The 19,322-nt window shown below is 44.1% G+C and overlaps 1 protein-coding gene across 1 annotated transcript in view; it reads right to left on the bottom strand.

Moving 5' to 3' along the window:
* The window catches only part of LOC138262456 (transmembrane channel-like protein 2), a 469,363-nt gene that overhangs the window by 358,572 nt on the left and 91,469 nt on the right, over window positions 1-19,322 (bottom strand). The window contains exon 6 of the mRNA XM_069212350.1: window positions 1,389-1,487. Coding sequence (XP_069068451.1) covers window positions 1,389-1,487 — 99 coding nt within the window. The remainder of the gene's footprint in view (window positions 1-1,388; window positions 1,488-19,322) is intronic.

A 19,322-nucleotide genomic window follows, 5' to 3' on the forward strand; every position in this document is an offset into this window, starting at 1 on the left:
TTACAGCTTCCACATTGGTGGATACCCATATAGTCTAGTCTATGACCAGATCGCTGTCATTTTATTTATTTATTATTTTTGATACCACAATACCAAAGAGGATGCTGTTCTTGGTGCCATGGTACTGGGTGCTGGCACTGCAGTACCAGCGATCCCAAACATTTTTTTTTCAATCAAACAAAATAAGTTTCTGTTTGGGACCTGCTTATATGTGTCTATCCTGCCCCTTGATGTGGCTTTTCATTTTTTTTAGAACTCAGACTGAGCGCTTAAAAGTTGGCCACAATATTTTCTTTCAAAAGTGTTGTGGCCAGCTAATCAGATAATTTGGTATTGTGGTACCAGCACTGATACTGTAGTACTGAAAGGTCTGATGGGAGAAAAAACTCCCTTGGCCAACCAGATTGGCCTCTCGCAAGACCAACCAATCACATATGCCTTTTTCTGAGGGCTAACCCCCACACTTCAAACCCTCACCCCTTTTTAAATGCTGATTTCTCCAAAGCTAGTGAACAAATTTAAACTAAATTACAAAAAGCACATTTCTGAATAATGTTCTCACTTCTTGCCAAATTTGGTGTAATTATTTGGTTCAGTCATATTTTCTGCACCAGAGTGCAACATTTCCTGTGGGAAGTAACATGGGAAATTGTGCCTTTATCTTGCCCCATGGTTGCAAAAGTTTCTAAATTGGATGAATGTTTTTAGGAACGTTTTGTGCAGATTCATCAAACAGTGTTAAAGTTATCATAGAAGCAAAATATGCTCTTCCATGGAAACCTTGACCTAACTATGACTACACAGTGATGCTGCCACTGTGAGATCTATCTATCTATCTATCTATCTATCTATCTATCTATCTATCTATCTATCTATCTATCTATCTATCTATCTATCTATCGATCTATCTATCTATTGATAGGAATATAGATATATAATACACACACACAGGTATGTATATATAGATATATATATATGATGGCAGTGGGAACAAACATGGGCCAATAATACTTTTTTAGAGCTTCTGTACTATTAAACAAGCATTCAGAAAGTATTACAGCAGTGTAAATAGAAAATACAAGTTTATCAATACAGTCAAAATAAACTGGCATAAAAACACCATTTACAGCCTCACAGATTTCAAATAACAATTATTTTACTCAGGAAACAACTCTTAATAGTTATGGCGTCTTTTGAATGTGTTTTTGCACAACCTTAACCCCTTGAATCCTGGATTTGCATAAATGCTTTTCTTAAAACGGATAGGCGGAGTATAATAAGCTAATTATTACTAATGTTGAGAGCAGGGAGGTGCATCATGACACAATCGAGCCCTTGCAAACTACTTCTATTTTGTTGGATAATAAACATAATACTATAAAGCATACCTCAAAATCCCACAATACTGAAAAATCCATGGCAGTTTTTTCTTCACTTCTTGGTACAGTCTTCCGAGGCATACTTCCATATGGCATTCCCATCAAGATCTGGTTGACAAAGGTTAAAAGAAGGTTAAAGTAGTAAAAACAATTCTTGTTTTTACTGTATGCTACAGACTGTTTTCGTATAATAATGCTTCTTGAAAAAACAATTGACTTCAGAATAAAACGTGAAATGGAAAACAGAAAATATTTGTGGAAAAAAAATTCCACTTTACTCTTTAACCCCTTCCCCGCCATGGACGTAATGGTTACGTCCAGTGACGCAGCACTGAGGCGCGACGGACTTAACCATTACGTCCTGGTATAGGCCCTCTGGGGAAGCGCTGGTGCTCCCCCGAGGGCCTCCTCCCACCCCCCAAGGGCAGGGCTGGAAGGGGATTTGCTTCCCCTTACAACCCACCCCCAGTGATGTCTGATGACGTCAGTGTGCCAACGCGCGCTGGCCTCATCAGCGGTAAACTCCTGTCGCGCTGGAAGACCCGAGGAGAAACTGATTTGTTTCTGATTATATTAATTAGGCCGATCCGCCCCTGGGGGGCAGAAGCCACTAGACACAAGGAATTTTTTATTTTATTTATATTGATAAGGGGAGCTACCCCTTAGGCAAGGGTCACTCCCCGGGGGGGCAATTTTCTTATAAGGCCTTTTCTGCCCCCGTGGGCAGATCGGCCTATATTAATTATATTAATTATGCCGATCGGCCCGGGGGGGGAAGAAGCCATTAGGCACCAGGGCTGGTTTTTTTCTATTTATATTGATAAGGGGAGCGATCTCTTAGGCAAGAGTCGCTCCCCGGGAGGCAATTTATTTACTAGGCCTTTTCTGCCCCCCTGGGGGCAAATTGGCCTATATTAATTAGGTCGATGTGCCCCCAGGGGGGCCAAAAGCCACTAGACACTAGAGATTTTATTTATTTATTTACATTTATAAGGGGGAGCGACCCATTAGGCAAGGGTCACTCCCGGGGGGAGGGGCAAATTGTTTTTAGGCCATTTCTGCCCCCCTTGGGGACAGATCGGCCTATTTCTATTAGGCCAATCTGCCCCCGGGGGGCAGAAACCACTTAGGCACCAGGGATTGGTATGTGTGTATGTGTGTGTTTTGTTTAGGGGGGCAGCCCCTTGGGCAAGGGTCGCTCCCCATGGGGGCACATTACTGTTGGCCATATCTGCCCCCCTTGGGAGCAGATCAGCCTATTTTTGGAAGGCCAGCCCACCAGAGACCAGGAAAGATATTTTTTTCAAAATAAGAGGGTGGGGTATGGCCATACCCCCACCTCAAATAAATGGGGCCAAAGTTGTGGCCAATTACCCCCGATCCACACCGGGGGAGGCAGAAAGTCAACTAGATGCCAGGGAATTAAAAAAAACAAAAACTTGTGTTGTGTTGGCTACCAACCAGTATAGGCATGGTTATGCCCCCACCCCAACTGAAAGGGATAACAGTCTTTCAGCTCTCCCGTCGCACACTAAAACATCAGATCCCATGGCAAGCATGAGGACATTTGAATATTTTGGTTTTCGGTTTTACATTTGGGCCATGAGAGCTTGACTAACTCTCAAAATCGTCCCACTTGGAATGTTGAGGGCTGCACTTTTTGGAATTTGAGACACTGCCATGTAGAAAAATCCACAAGACATAGACACATCTGAAAACTAAACATCTGGGTGAATCCAGGGTGGTGTGCTTCACATGCATCCCGCACCATTTTCGTACCCACAATGCCCTGCAAACCTCCAACTTTGCTGGAAATCACACATTTTTGTGATGGAACCTTCCAGAATTTGCAGGAATCCCTAAAATTCCTACCACCGAGCACTGTCTCATCTATACTGATAAAAATTCTGCCCCACTTGTCAGCCTAAAAATATTTTTTTTCAAACTACCCTTTTGGACCCGCTTTGGTTCCCCCTCAATTTTAACATGTTTTTGGCTATTCCCTGTCACAGGCACTTGGCCCACCTACACAAGTGAGGTATAATTTTTACTGGGAGACTGAGGGGAACGTTGGGTGGTAGGAAATGTGTCCTGGTGCGGTGATCCCACTCAGAAATGGAGGGAAAATGTGATTTTTTTAGCTAAATTTGAGGTTTGCTGAGAATTCTGGATAAGAGAACATTGGGGGATCCACGCAAGTCACACCTCCCTGGATTCCCTCGGGTGTCTAAGTTGGTAGGTTTCCTTATATGGCTGACTAGCCCAGGACCAAAAACGCAGGTCCCCCCTGCAAAAACGAGTAGTTTAGACTTTGATAAAGTTACAGAGTAAAACGTTGAGAAAAATGGTTGTTTTTTTCACCTCAGTTTCAATATTATTTATTTCAGCTGTTATTTTCTGTAGGAAAACCTTGTAGGATCCACACAAATTACCCCTTGCTAAATTCAGAATGTTGTCTACTTTTCAGAAATGTTTAGCTCACTGGGATCCAGCATTGGTTTCACACTTATTTCCGTCACTAACTGAAAGGAGGGTGAAAGCACAAAGAAAAATGGGGTATGTCCCAGTAAAATGCCAAAATTGTGTAAAAAAATTGGGTTTTCTGATTCAATTTTGCTTGTTCCTGAAAGCTGGGAAGCTGGTGATTTTAGCACTGCAAACCCTTTGCTGATGCCGTTTTCAGGGAAAAAAACACAATCCTTCTTCTGCCGCCCTTTTGTCCCATTTAAAAAAAGAAATTGCTCTATTTTGCCTAATTTCTTGGTCTCCTTCAGGGGAACCCACAAAGTCTGGGTATCTCTAGAATCTCTAGGATCTTGGGAAAAAAGGACACAAATTTGGTGTGGGTAGCTTATGTGGACAAAAAGTTACGAGGGCCTAAGCACAAACAGCCCCAAATTGCCAAAAAAAGGCTCTACACCTGAGGGGGAAAAGGTCTGGCAGCGAAGGGGTTAAACTCATTTGATTTTTATGGAACAGAAAGATATTTTTAAATGCTATATCTTAAATTGTACTCATTGTAATGGCCTTATGTTTGTGTTGTATTTTGTTACTAGGGTGTATGAGATTTATATTTTCTTGAAGGTTGACTGGATACTTAATTTCACCCACATGGTGTCCATCGAAATTATTTTTTGTCGTGTTTTATAGGGTTGTAGTAAAATATCTAAATTGTCAATAAAACACTAGAAATGTGACTTATTAGTACTGATTCACCATGGAAGTGATAAATCTGCACTTGCAGGTTCACTATTTTGCATGGTTGCAGATATATGAACGTGTAGTATTCACAAAATATTTCGAGGCTACACCTTAGAAGCTATGCTTTACAAGTGTAGCTCAGGAAAGATTTTCTGGATGTGCCTTTGCATTGGTATTGTTACCCACAATATAGGTTCTGGTGTATGGGGACTTTGTCCAATGACATATTTTTTATTTATTTTCTATGTGGGGGAGAAAAAACACTTCCCCTACACCACAATAATGGGGTGTGCTGTTTCTTTCTTGTTAATGTATTTAAAACTACTCTTGATTAATGCTCTGACCTTGTTCAGGTTTGCAAAGGGCTGGAACAAAGCTTGAGAATATCTAAAACACATTTGGGCATGTGGTGTGGGAGACATGACCTGTTGTAAACAAAGGGCACTAGGGTGGAAGAGTTGACATTTATTGGGATATGATGATGCAGGTACATGGAGGTACTAGGTTATGAACATTTGGAATTTCACATTTCTTAATTCATGTTCCAGCCATGTATTCTGCACTAATACACAAAGCATACAATAGAGCACATTATAAATAATTCTGCACTTGCTTCCAGCACAGGGCAGATACTATATATATGTGGCTATTGTCATGCGCACAAAATCATTATTAATACACAATAATACACAACATCCACCTGCATGTATGTATATGCTATTTCTACAGTGCAAATTTAACCAAAAGTAGCACAGCACTCTACATGGTCAAAGGCAAGCTTAAAGTTGTCAAGAAATAGGAGAGGAATCTAAGTTTTTAACGGTTAATAGATTGTGATGTAGTGTTCTTCAAGAAGGTGAATCTTCAAATTTGTCCTAAATTGGCCCAGTGTTGGGGTGGTACTGAATGACACTGAGATGTTGTTCTAGATCCTGGGTGCATAGATGGAAAAGACCTTTTGTCTTGATTTATTTGTTTATATTTCTTAGTCTGCAGTCTGATGGTGTCCTGGCTGTGAGTGGGCCGAGAACCACTAGCAATAGTGAGCTTGCATACAAGATAAGTGGAAGCTGGTCTGGATGGCTTTGTAAATAATACAGTTAGTTTTGAAGATGGTGCAGGCTGGCAAGGGGAGTCAATAAAGACTCATCAGAGTGTCTGTGGTGTGATGTCATCCTATTTCTTCAGACCTTGAATGAGTCATGCTGCAGCATGTAGGATGCTCCAGTATGGAGTCTGGAAAGCCATAGAGTAGGGCAATATCACCATGTAGATGCAAAAGTACAAGTGCTTGAACGCAGCTCTGAAGTTGCTTTCTAGAAGTAATGGTTTGACTTTCTTTAGAAGGGAGAGCTGGCACAAGGCAGTCTTTGTGTATTTTGGTAATGTGTTCCATGAGGGAGAGGTTTGTGTCCAGGATGAACCTGAATAATTTTGCATTTAATTTTAATGAATCCTTTGAGGTTCATGTCATTGAGACATGTTTGTACTGTATCATGTTTGTTAATCTTGGCAACAATATGAATTCTGTCTTGGTTGTACTGAGCTTCAGGTATGCACTGGACTTCCAGATGTGGATGATAAGCCAGCATTTTTTGAGCCACTGGAATTCTGAAGCAGAGAAGACAGAGAGGGCTTTCAAACAGCATTGTGTATCATTAGCATATTTGTGAATCACCATACTCTGTTCTGTGAGTTGATTCTGTTATTTATGAGTACAACTGCCTCATGTAAAGGTTGAAGATGACCGGAAACAGCATGGAACCCTGGAAGATCCCACATGTGAAAAGGATATTTTGTGATCTGCAGGTGCCCATATGAATGAGCTCACATTGGTTAGAAGTATAAGAGGAGAACCAGTGAAGAACACTGCTGGTGAAGCTCATTCCTGATGCAAAGGTATGTTTGAGGATGGGATGGTCGACTGTGTTCAAGGAAGCTTAGAGGTCTAGCAATACCAGGAGGTACAGGCCTTATTCATCTGTGGCCAAAAGGGCATCGTCTATGATGTGTAATGTAGCAGTCTCCATGCTGCAGTGGGATCTGAAGTCAGACTTGTAGTCGTGCAGGAAAAGGTTAGCATTAAATTGATCTTAGAAATGTTTTAAGGATCTTGCTAATGAATGGTAGGTGAGAGATGGGACAGTAGTTGGCAAGATCATCAGGTCTAGTGCAGGTTCCTTTGGGAGTGAGAGGATCAGGCCAGTTTTAAAAGATTCTTGAAAGATGCCTTGAATGAGGTAGGCACTGACAACGGTAAGGGGCAAAAGAACATCCCCAGAGAGAACTTTGATGAAGAAAAATGGATTTGAGTCATTTGAGTATGTCAGCCAGATCTGAGAGATAGGACTTTGTAGGCTGGCCTTAGTGGGACTCTACAAGAAGATGTGAAGCAGGTTTGGTATCATTGATGGGCTGTTGGACCTTCTGTATTTCTACACTAATTAAGATGTTGATGGCATTGCACAGGAAAGGTGGCTCTGGTGGGGGATGATGTGGTGCTTGACTGTCTCAAACAGTGTTTGGTTTCTGTTGGTGGCTCTATTGATGGAGATGATGAAGTAGTTTGTTTTGGTCGATGAGCTGTCTGCATGCTGCATGGACAACCTCAGTATCAAGAGGTCCTTAGGAGTTCTGTTTTTCATCCATTTCCGTTTCTGTTGCTGAATAGATCTTCTGTTGTCAGAAAGATTTTTAGAATACCAGTGTGCTGAAGGCTTTGGCTTGTACTTGAGTGTTGTGATTGAGGTATGGAAGTTCACACATTTTTCCAAAATGTTGTTAAAGTTCTTTAGAAGGGTGTTGGCATTGGATGTGGAACTGAAGGATTGAAAGACAAGTTTCAGCATTAAGTTGTCTTTGAAGACGTCTTTGTAGGTTCTGAAGGTTTGGTCTTCTCTTATGTGTTGACCTAGGTTTCTTGATAGTACGCTGAGCAGGGTGACAGCGATGACAGAGTGGTCAATTAGATTTCATAGAATACACTAGGGCTCCATAGAAAATACATATTTCTTTCATGAAATTTCGCAAAATTCAATGAAAACTTCACAAAATTAAGTACAATTACGTTTGTAGAGCAGAATATTGTTTATCGATATCTGGTGTGGCTTTCTTCACACAAGTGAGCATTTCACAAAAAAAGTCTGAAAGATACAGCAGCAGACTAGTTAGCTCAGATGACTTTTCTATGTAAACAAACTTCCTGCATACAAAAAAATGTAAAAATTTCACAATGGGAAATTTTAAGAAATGTTAGGAGTTGCCCACATTGCAAAATCGTGGAATCACATGAAATTCTCTTGCGCAAGTAAAATTTCACCCAGGTTTACTCCCCACCATCCACAAAACCATATAATATTGAACAAAAAATCATAGTACACTTTTCTTAATACCCTGCTTACACCCCACATTAATCCGGTAAAAGAACACAGTAAACCATTAACAAAGCACCAACCTCTAAATTGCCACATGCACGCAATATTAGCTGACAACATTCACACCGTATTTACCAGATAGTATGTTTTTGCTTTTGTAAAGACCTCCTGTCACACATAAAACTCTACTACTCACCCCCTTTCCAGTTTGCAAATAGGTTACCACCAATTTGAAAATGGTGGTAACTTTGATTGTTTTGTTACCGAATTCATGGTAACAAAACAATCATACATGGACCTGCGAGTCGCAAATAGGAAGGAACGCCCTCGGAGCACCCCTTCCTAATTGCGAGTCTCAGTCACTAGTCTGCGAGTCGGTAACAGGATACAGACTTGTAAAATAGGGATAGTACATCCAACAAGGTCTTTTTGTGGTGGCAAAAGGTGATTTTCGAAGTTTGTGACTGCAAAATCGTGTCACACATCTGACCCTCAATGAAGTGATTGCAAATTGCAGCTCTCTTCAATTGGATACCATTGCAGTGATGGTGGTCTGCTAAGGGTCAGCAGACCACCATTTCTGTGGTCATCTTTAAATAAAGTATTTTTTTTAAATGCAGCCACTTTTCCTTAAAGGAAATAGGGATGCATTTAGAAATAAAACTTTACTTTTTTAATAAAGCTTGTCGGGAGTTGGCAGTGGACCCCTTAATCACTGCCCATTCCCCAACAAACCTATTTTAACATTCACAAAGTGAAAGGCATCCCAAGTGTATCCATTCTTTTTTGGGAATGAGTTACCACCTCCTTTGAGGTCTGGTAATTTTTCAATGGTTTGCAACTAGAATTGCAGTTGCTAACTATTCATACATCTGATATTGAATTGCAATTTGGAAGGGACACCCTAAACACACCCCTTCCAAATTTTGATTCAGTATCCATTTCAGTATCCATTTGTAATTACATTTTTTCTTCACTAAGCCTTTACCAAATCACAAAATGGGTTTGTTGAATATATAAAAACAATGTTGCAGTCACAAGCACTATACTTTTGTGAATTACAGGATTTGTGACTGCATGATGATTTAGGACATCTCACCCATACATCAGACATGCCACCCTGACCGATGTAGGCAATAAACACCATATTGTTAGTCAGTTCTAATGTTAACTGATTTTATATTGCAATCTGGTGGATTTATCAAGGCTCATATAATTGCAAACCTTGCCTTCTAGGAGTGAAGACCTGAACTGGCCCAAATAGGTGCTGAGCTGTTCTTTAAAGGAGCTCGTGGATAGCCCAGCCTTAGGTTCTGAGAAAGAGCTGACAGGCATTGTAGTCCATAAGGACTCATCTGAGCTGCCAGACTCAAGCATGAAACAATGGCAGGGTAGAAGTGGTTAATCTACTGAGCCTGATGCACATCATCACTGACTGTTCTGCTGAAGGCTAAATAAGCACATTACAATTCTTTCAGCATTATTCTGAGACTGTTTATTCTCTCATGTCACCACTGTAGCTCTTTTCCTAGCTGAACCCATGTTACCGCAGAGTGAGCAGGGTCTGAGTCCACACAGGGCCATTAGCAACAATGTGGAGATCTCCCTATGAGTTGGGGTGATTACTGGCAAAGGGTCTGAATTAAAGTTTGACAGATGGCATACTCCATCACAAACATGGCAGTTGTTCCATTTATCATATTACAAGCTATGCTATGGCACTTGTAATACTATTAATAGAATATTTGTTACATGTTGACCTAAAATCCATTTGCCAAACCCAGACTCATACCCAAAGAGTCTGACAGCCTTTTGTACCCTGCAACCATTTACTACGTTTGCCATGAAGCTGACCCCAGCTGCTGGATTGCATGGACAGAGAAAGAGAAGCAGTTTCTTCAAAGATCGATTCTGTAACTCTGGCCATATACTTTATCATACAATCAAGCAATCAGCCAAAGAAAAATTAATGCTTCTCCAAAATCTTACATTATTTGAGCCACTGCTTAACATATATTCTCAAAGTGTATATGTACATATCTAGTATTAAATACTCCATTAACTTTTTGGGCCTGGCTTGGCAGTGCAGATGTTTAGCGTCATGATGGACAGAAAAAGAGCTTTCTGAAGAACTATTGTGAAAGGGGCGTTGGCTCTGTCCACATGTTGATATACTCAGTTACAACATTTGATTTGGCAGATGTGTGCTTCCATTTACAAGAATGCTTGTTTTGCACTGTTTGTATTGCAGTTTTTGGGAAAGTGTATGCTCCATATAGCAGGACTGAGCTGGTTATGTTGACAAGCCAACAAAAATGCTTATAGGTCGGATTTGTTCCTTTAAAAAAGTTACCAAGTGTATGACGACTCACAGAATGACTAAATATAACTGTGACTGAAAGGATACATCATAAGCCGGACCTTCTGTCATCTCTGAATATCTTTTTTACATCAAAGGGATTCATGGGTAAATCTAAATGCCTGCTAGCCTGTGAAACCTAACTGTTGCATGATATAGGCTTCTTCCAGACAGTTTCATGGAGAACAAGCTAGTTATATTGTAGTAACTGTTAACACAGAGCCAGGGTCAGACAGCAACATTCAGTCACCCACGTTATCTTAGCTTGCAGCACTGAGCACTCTCTTACTTGTAGATCTTTACTTATATTGGGAACAATCTAGTAAAAATACAAGTCCCAGGATGTTCAGGGATGTTGGCTGTTACACTACAACAATCAGGTGGAAATACTCTTAACAAAGGAACATTGACAGCTGTATGCTGTAGGCATTGTGGAGTGATGTATATTACACAGAATCCCAAAGTCTTTATGATGTATAAGATATGCAGATATTCAAATTTGCCAATATTTACCATAATACATTTTTCACCAGTGTGAACAATTATTGTTTTCATGTGACTCCACGACATATGTAAAAGTGAATTATTACATGAAATAGGCCATTTTACACAAATTACAATCTAAAAATGATCAACTATTTTTGTCAAATTTGTTGTGTTCAAAATTCTTTTAGTTTGGGGTTTTAGTTGTCTCTTCTCCCAATTAGAGGTATCTAGTATAATATCTTGAAGATAGCTAAAATCCCCTCCAATAATAAAGGGGCATATGGCACTCATTGCTACATTATAAAGTTGTACTAGTGGCTCTCCTTCATCTGTGAGTGGCCCATAGTAATTGACAAGATTAATTTGAATTCCTGACAGTATGACCTTTAGCCAGAGCCATCTCACTTTGGAGTCTCTAATAACCTCTTTTATAATCCAATTAACTGTACTACTCAATTATATTGCCACCCCTCTTACTGCCAGCCCAGTAGAAGCAAATAGAACTACTGAGTACTGTTTTGGGATATATACTTTGGTGTTATTACTTTTTAGATGGATTTCTTGAAAAAAAATGACTTCGGATTGAATGATATCAGCCACTTAAACATTGTCCTGTACTTCTGCCTATTTCATATTCCATTTGCATTGCAGGAAATAATCCTAAGGTTCACCATATATTTTAGTTAGCTTGACAATGGCCTTTATCCAGCCAGACCTAGTTCCTGCTACTTTGTGAAAAAAGCAGAATGTTCTCAACCTTTTAATCCCCTCCATGTGCAGCCCCCCACTCAAACCCTGGCCCCACCCCCATCCCCCACTCCCTCCCTGAGTGATCTGGCCTCAAGACCCTCCCAAAGTCCTCATCCACGCACACAACTCCCTCCACAACACTGGACCAGCCTACCTCAACGAAAGAGTGAACTTCCACATTCCCACCTGCCACCTCCGCTCCGCCGACCTCGCCACAGTTCCTCGCATCCAACGCACCACATCAGGAGGCAGATCCTTCACCTACCTCGCACCCAAAACCTGGAACTCCTTCCCCACCGACCTCCGCAAGACCAAGGACCTCATGTCTTTCTGAAAGCTCCTCAAGACATGGGTCTTTGAACAGTAAAACGGCAGCCCCCGCGCCTTGAGACCCTCACGGGTGAGTATCGCGCTTTATACATTTTTTGATTGATTGATTGAACTAGGGACTGTCAGAGCACTCCCCTCTCGTGATCCCACCCTGTGATCCTGCCTTTCTTCTACTAGCCTGTTACACTGCCCCATCCCATTACCCCTACTGTGGTGCCTTGACATAGCACCGTTGATGGCAAAACATCCAGGAGGGATCATAGGGGGTCATTCTGACCCCCGCGGGCGGCGGGCACCGCCCGCCAGGCGGAAACCGCCCAAACACCGCCCCGCAGTCGAATGACCGCGGGGAGCATTTTGACTTTCCCGCTGGGCCGGCGGGCGATCTACTAAAGATCGCCTGCCGGCCCAGCGGGAAAGCCCCAGCAAAGATGAAGCCGGCTTCGAATGGAGCCGGCGGATTTGCTGGGGTGCGGCGGGTGCAGTTGCACCCATCGCGATTTTCAGTGTCTGCTATGCAGACACTGAAAATCTTGTTGGGGCCCTGTTAGGGGGCCCCTGCAGTGCCCATGCTGGTGGCATGGGCACTGCAGGGGCCCCCAGGGGCCCCATGACACCCGTTCCCACCAGCCTGGTTCTGGCGGTAAAAACCGCCAGAACCAGGCTGGCGGGAAGGGGGTCGGAATCCCCATGGCACCGCCATGGAGGATTCCCTGGGGCAGGGGAAAACCGGCGGGAAACCGCCGGTTCCCCTTTTCTGACCGCGGCTTTACCGCCGCGGTCAGAATGCCCCGGAAGCACTGCCAGCCTGTTGGCGGTGCTTCCTCTGCCCTCTGCCCTGGCGGTGAGACACTGCCAGGGTCAGAATGAGGGCCATAGTCTTTCCCATTTCAGACGCTAGCAGACTTTAAACATTTTTTGGCTGGATTACCTTCTTCAATACATTATAATTTATAATTCCAGAGCCACAGAGCGTAGGAAATATTCCATTAATGTCACCCCAAGATCATTTTCCATCTAGCCCCCCCAAACCCACCAACCGCTACCTTGCAGCTACATTCGACACAGAAAATAGCAACTAACTTGTACACTTAATCCCCAATGCAATGTTTTTGCAACTCCTCCTCATTCTCACTCCAAATAGAATTCAGAAGAGCTTTTGCTGCCTCGATCGTATGGGTTATATTAGCCCATCCTTTACATAAAACCTTTAGGTTTGATTGCTGGACCAGGCCGGCTTGTGCCCCCATTTTCTGGAAAACTGGAATCAGCTCTTTAAACTCCCAGTGCCTGGGTGCTGCAAGTGCGGACATGTCAGAGAAGATTTTGAATGAGTAATTTCCAGGAATTGCAAAGGCCCTTGCTTTAATAGCCAGTGAAAGGATTCTTTATTTAATGTGATAGGCTCCAAAGTTGACCACTATCATCTGTGGATATTTTGCACTGGAGGACTGGACTGCTGAAACTCGATGGGCATGTGTAATGGTAAGATCCGTCTTACTATTGGCTGGCTCCGTTAAAACATACTGTTTTGTCACATCAGAGATTAATTTAATGACTTACTGACCATTCTCTCTCCCTTCTGGTATCCCTTCGGATCTTAGGTTGGAGCGAGGGGAGCGGTTCTCAGCATCTTCGACTTGGATCTGCAAATCAGCCAATTCACCTTGGTATCTGGCAATTGATGCTTCCATGGGCGATCCACCATCTTCTAAGTCTGATACCCGTTGTTCGACTTCCTTAACATAAGTACTCAATTGCTGCATGTTGTTGTTTACGAGGCTGAGCTGGGCTTCCGTCTTTCGATTTGCCTCTTCCGGTGACAGTTTGACAGCCTTATGTTCACAAAGGATTTGAAGAAGCAGACACTCAGTAGCTTAATAGCCTTCTCCCACTTGTTCACCTCCTGTCTGGTAGTGGAAAGCCAGCCTGGAATGCCCAGGACCTGAACAGGCCAAAGAGCCCGTATTTTCAGTTGTTTTACCTACCACCTGGTGTCCAGTTGTGGCTGCCATTTGAATTGAGTCTGAAGTAGGTGAATAGTCTATTGACTCAGCAGATACATAAGGGTCTGAGCGTCGCTGAGCATTCAATAAATTATAGGGAGATGGAGACTGCAGAATAGGTAATGAGTTACGTCCGGCCTGTCCCCCCTCTGTTAGGTGCTCCACTGAAGGTGCTAGTTTAGGTGGTTCCTTGTACTCTTTGGATCCAGTCAAGGTAAATAGTGGATACGTCTAAAGCTGTCCATTCCTATTTTGTTGGGTGCTAGCCTGATCTTGCTTTGTCTGCTCGGGAAGACACAGATCTTGTGGTAGGCTCTGGTTATCACTGGAGTTTTGCAAGGTCCCCCTGTCTGGCTACCAATTACGGGTTCATTGCACTCAGATTCCATAATCACGCTTTTTTCTTTAGGGGTAGTTTGAGAAGTGAAGGAGGAGAGTGGTGTTTGAGAAGGGGGTTGCAGTACTGAGAAGGTTAAGCCTGGGCTGGAGGTTTTATCGAATGAAGAGGGGAGCTTGGTCTTCGAATTTCGTTACATTTTCATATTTTTACCAGTTGGGCGTGCCTTAGGCTGGAATTCACGAGCAATCCTTTTTATTATGTTGGATATTGTTCTCCTCAAAATATGACAGAGCCCACCCCCTATAACTTATCCGCACCAGCTTAGATGCCACAAACTGCACCCACGCCTATGTGGGCCGCTTCATTAGCGCCAAGCTGGTGCTGACCCTGAGAGACGGCCTAGGGCCAATCTCTCTGGGGGGGAGTCAATTTGTGTGCTTTCTCACCATGACTCATCCTCCTCTGCTGCACTGTTGTGGCACAGCCCCTTTTTATTCCTCCCTTTCTTCACTCACTGCTGCCCGCTCCACTGTCAGTGTTCGTGCTGTGTTTCCTGGCCTTCCAACCATGTCTCCAAGCCGAGAACAGGTTCCGATTCTGAGGGGGGAGGAAGAGGGCTCACGGGCTCCTTTAGGTGGTGATTTATCAACACCTTCACCTTCACTTTCCAGCTGGGATTTTCGCCTGTCTCCCGGCATGGAACCACTTGTTTTAAAATCCAGTCAGCTGTGTGGCTCCCATTTCATGCCCTCTGATGCCACATTGCTCTCCCCAATGCCTACAATGCCTCGGCGTTAGCCGCAGAGCATGCCAGGAGCTCCTGACGCGGCCCAAGCTACTTTTGTCAAATTTGTGATAACAATCGGAGGAACATAGCTGCAGGCCACCCTATGTCATGTGTGGCATTCTCAGTAAGTACTGACTCAGGAATCAACAGCATATTGCATTCTTTAATTTGAAGTTACACATTCTCTGTTATAAATGAATGTATTGACAGTTTGGGATGCACACACCAAACAAATTCAAAATATTTCAAACTACAACCATTACAGTACAATGTTGTAGTTTGCCAGATACATACTATGGTTTCTTACCATCACCCCATGTACTTTATTCTAAAATACTTATTGTTTCCATCAGTTTTCTTTTTATTGATATACTTCAGTCTTACAAACAAATTACAGCTATCACCTAATATGTCACTGTACTCTGCATTGTCAGGGCAATTCATGGCAGCTGGTGCACTAAAACTTTAAACAGTTGTATCTTCCCCGCTGTTTTATTAAAATTAAATGGCTATGGCTCAGGATATGGTACTGACCATGTCTTTTCTAGTTAAAGAATTTGAATGCCATCTTGTACTATTAACAATCAAGCAAAAGAATATTAAAGTAAAAGAAAATAAAGAACAGAATATTGAGGGACAAAATTTTGAAAAGTAACCGCATATAAGGAGGTATTGATTTACTATTCCTAACTCCACATTTACTCAACATCTACCTGCCTTGAAGATGCATAAATCACCAAGGTACATATGTGGAGTTAGGTTTAGAAAATGTATGCTTACCTTTTGACATTTGAATTTGGATTGGCTTAGTATTCTGGATTTGTTATTCAGGGTGCAAACCAAATGCCACCAATTCCACAATGACCCTTATTGCCTTGACAAATGATACCACTGCTGCCTACTCCACAATCCCTGAAGCAAACCTTTGAAGAAACCTTCACAAACAAAGCAAATAAATGGACTGCCAATGTCTATATTTTGTTCTGTACATTTACTCAGCTCCTGAGGGGCAGCCAAGACCGGTGCAAAGCAGTACCACAGAAGCATACCTGGGTGGTAGAAAGAATAGGGATGGCTGAAAATTTGAGTGAATGAGTTGATGTATGAGTGCATATATGGGTGAAAGGGTGAGTGAGTGGATGGATAAGTACATACTCAATCATCCATCCTTCTATTCGTCCAGCCATCCATCCATCCATCTGTCCTTCCTTCCTTCTTTCCTATGGGACTTTGAAGACTTTCCACTAACACTAGGGAGAAAATTTAGTAATCCTATAAATATGCACATAAAGTGTCTGGAAATGCCTTGACAATGTAGTCCATTCTTGTGTTGATTTTATTTTCACTGCTGCTTGTTTGTATTTGCAGGCCTTTTGAGCTGCAGTTAAAACACTTAGATGCTGTAAACAAAATGTACTTGTTATAAATTAGGTCTCTAGTTGGGAGTGGTTTGCACCCTGTCCAAGTAGGAACACTCAGTCTAGTCAGGTTAAGGGAGTCACACACCTAAGATAACCCCTGCTCACCCCTTTGGGAGCTTGGTAGAAGCAGTCAGGCTTATTTCAGAGGCAATGTGTAAAGTATTTGTACACACACACACACACACAGCAAAACAGTGAAAACACCACAAAAGTAATTCACACCTGTTTAGAAAAACACCAAATGTTTATCTGAATAAAACAAGACCCAAACAACAAAGTTACAACATACACAAGCAAAGATGGACATTTTAAAAGATTCAGGCCCTCATTACAACTCTGGCGGTCAGTGTTAAAGCGGCGGTAACACCTCCAACAGACCGGCAGGAAAAAAAAATGGAATCATGATCACTGCGGAAACCGCAAACACATACAGCCACTTTAACACTCTGACCGCCACGGCGGTAGCAACAAACACCACGGCGGTAACCGCCAACAGCCAGGCGGAGGACAATGTACCGCCCACTCCATTACAACCCACCCATCCTCCAGCTTTTCTGGGGCGGTACCAAAACCATCAAAAGCACTGCGGAAACAGTACATTAAAGGGAAACCACTCACCTCTCGACCCTCAAGGAAGAACCATGGCACCATAGAGCCCGAGCTGTAGGTCTTCCCCATGGTGGTGTATCTGCTCATTTACCAGGAGCACCAACGCCGGCGACGCCAACCACAGTGAGTACTGCACCTAGCACACAAGGGAGGGAAGGAAGAAAAAGAGAGTGACAAACACACGCCACACCCCCCTCCCCCACCCTCACCCTCACCCCCAACACCATACACACAAACACATGCAACAACATTACATATACACCCCGTAACCCTCAGGAATAACGCAAGGACAAAAGGAATGGATTCAAATGAGTGTAATATTAGACATTTTTAGCAATACGTTCATAAATAAATAAACAGTATATACAATATATACAATATAAACAAAATGAGGGACAATGTCCACACTAAAATAGTCTGTGGCCCACTGGGCCATAACACGTAGGCCAAGCTCACACTTAACTCCTGTCTCACCATGGGGAGAACACTGCAGGAGCATCAGGTTGAAAACACCTTAGGGGGACGTGGAAGGGGTGGGCACCTCAGCTGGAAGATGATACTATGCCACTGCTCCTGAAAGGGTCTCCATGCCCACTGCTTGGTCCTGGGGAGTGCAAGGCCACAGTCTCTCAAGTGGGTGGTTTGCCCACTGCTTGGTCTTAGGGAGTGCAAAGCCACAGTCTCTCATGTAGGTGGTTTGCCCACTGCTTGGTCCTGGGGAGTGCAAAGCCACAGTCTCTTTAGTGGGTGCTTTGCCCACTGCTTGCTCCTGGGGAGTGCAAAGCCACAGTCTCTCAAGTGGATGGCTTCTCCACTAGTTCTGGAGGGGGCATTGCGCCCAGTGTGCTTCATCTTGACAAGGATAGGGTGAGTGGATGCCTTCTTTCACCGGTTCTGGAGTGGGCTTTGTGCCCAGTGTGCTTCATCTTGCCAAGGATAGGGTGAGTGGATACCTTCTTCCACTGGTTCTGGAGGGGGGATTTGTGCCTAGTGTGCTTCATTCTGCCAAAGATAGGGTGAGTGGATGCCTTCTTCCACTGGTTCTGGAGGGGGTGAGTGGATAGGGTGAGTGGATGCCTTCTACCACTGGTTCTGGAGGGGGTTTTGTGCCCAGTGTGCTTCATCCTGCCAAGGATAGGGTGAGTGGATGCCTTCTTCCAATGGTTCTGGAGGGGGCTTTGTGTCCAGTGAGCTTCATCCTGCCAAGGATAGGGTGAGTGGATGCCTTCTTCCACTGGTTCTGGAGGGGGCTGTGTGCCCAGTGATGCAGCACTTGGGGAGTGCCAGGTCACAGTCCCTCACCTGGGTGTCAGACCCACAGGATTTGCAGTGGGCAGGATGCATGACACTCCATGGAGGCAGGACTACATCCATCCGCCGGCGGCTACAGCTGCACAGTGGTGGTAGTGCCTCTGCTGGTGGGGGTGCTGCCAGTGATGTGGGCAGGCTCCAGCCCTTCCCCTGTAGCCTCAGACGGCTGCCCACTGGGGCTGCTGCCGGCCGTGGTGCTACTTGCGGCGGTGCAGGTGGTGGTGCTTGCGGCGGTGCAGGTGGTGATGCTGGCTGCGGTGCAGGTGCTGGTGCTGTCAGTGGTGCTGGTAGCCACCAGGCGTTCACCTGCAGACTCGGTCGGCTGAAGTGCCCTGGCTGGTGTTCTGTGCCCCTTCCTGCCCTTGCCAGATTGTGGTGCCTCCTTGGGTCTGCCAGCTGGAGTCTTTGAAGTGGCCTTGCTGGGTGGTTGTGGCTCCTTTTCCTTGCTGGATGCTGTCCCCTTCTGGCCCTTGCCAGGTGGCAGAACCTTCTTCGCCTTGGCAGGTGTTGGTGGCACACTGGCTGGGCTGACGGGTGCCCCCTTAGAGCCTCTGACTGCTGCAAAAACCACAGCGGACGTGGGCTTGGTGGCTAAGGTGCTGGGCTGGGTTCTGGCCACCCTAGCCCGAAGTGAAGGATGGGGGGGAGTAGGGAAGAGGTCAATGTTGGCTAGTAAAAGCTTCTTAGGGACATTGGGGTGGGAAGAGGGTGAAGGTTTGGGAGTGGAGGAAGAGGGAGTGGTTGTAGGAGGTGTCAGTCTGCTGTGTTTGGGTGCATGTGCATGAGCTGGATGCTGTTGTGAGGTGGATGGCTGTTTGGTGGGTGTGTGTTTGTGTTTGTGTACTTTGGGAGGAGGGGTCACAGACACAGTGGGAGAGGACACAGGGGACATGTGCATGGATGTGGGGGGGGTGACTGCCAGTAAGGGGGGTGTGGTGATAGGCGTGCTGGTGATGGAGGTAGTGGATG

The sequence above is a fragment of the Pleurodeles waltl genome, chromosome 10, assembly GCF_031143425.1.
Source record: "Pleurodeles waltl isolate 20211129_DDA chromosome 10, aPleWal1.hap1.20221129, whole genome shotgun sequence".
NCBI classification, from domain to species: Eukaryota; Metazoa; Chordata; class Amphibia; order Caudata; family Salamandridae; genus Pleurodeles; species Pleurodeles waltl.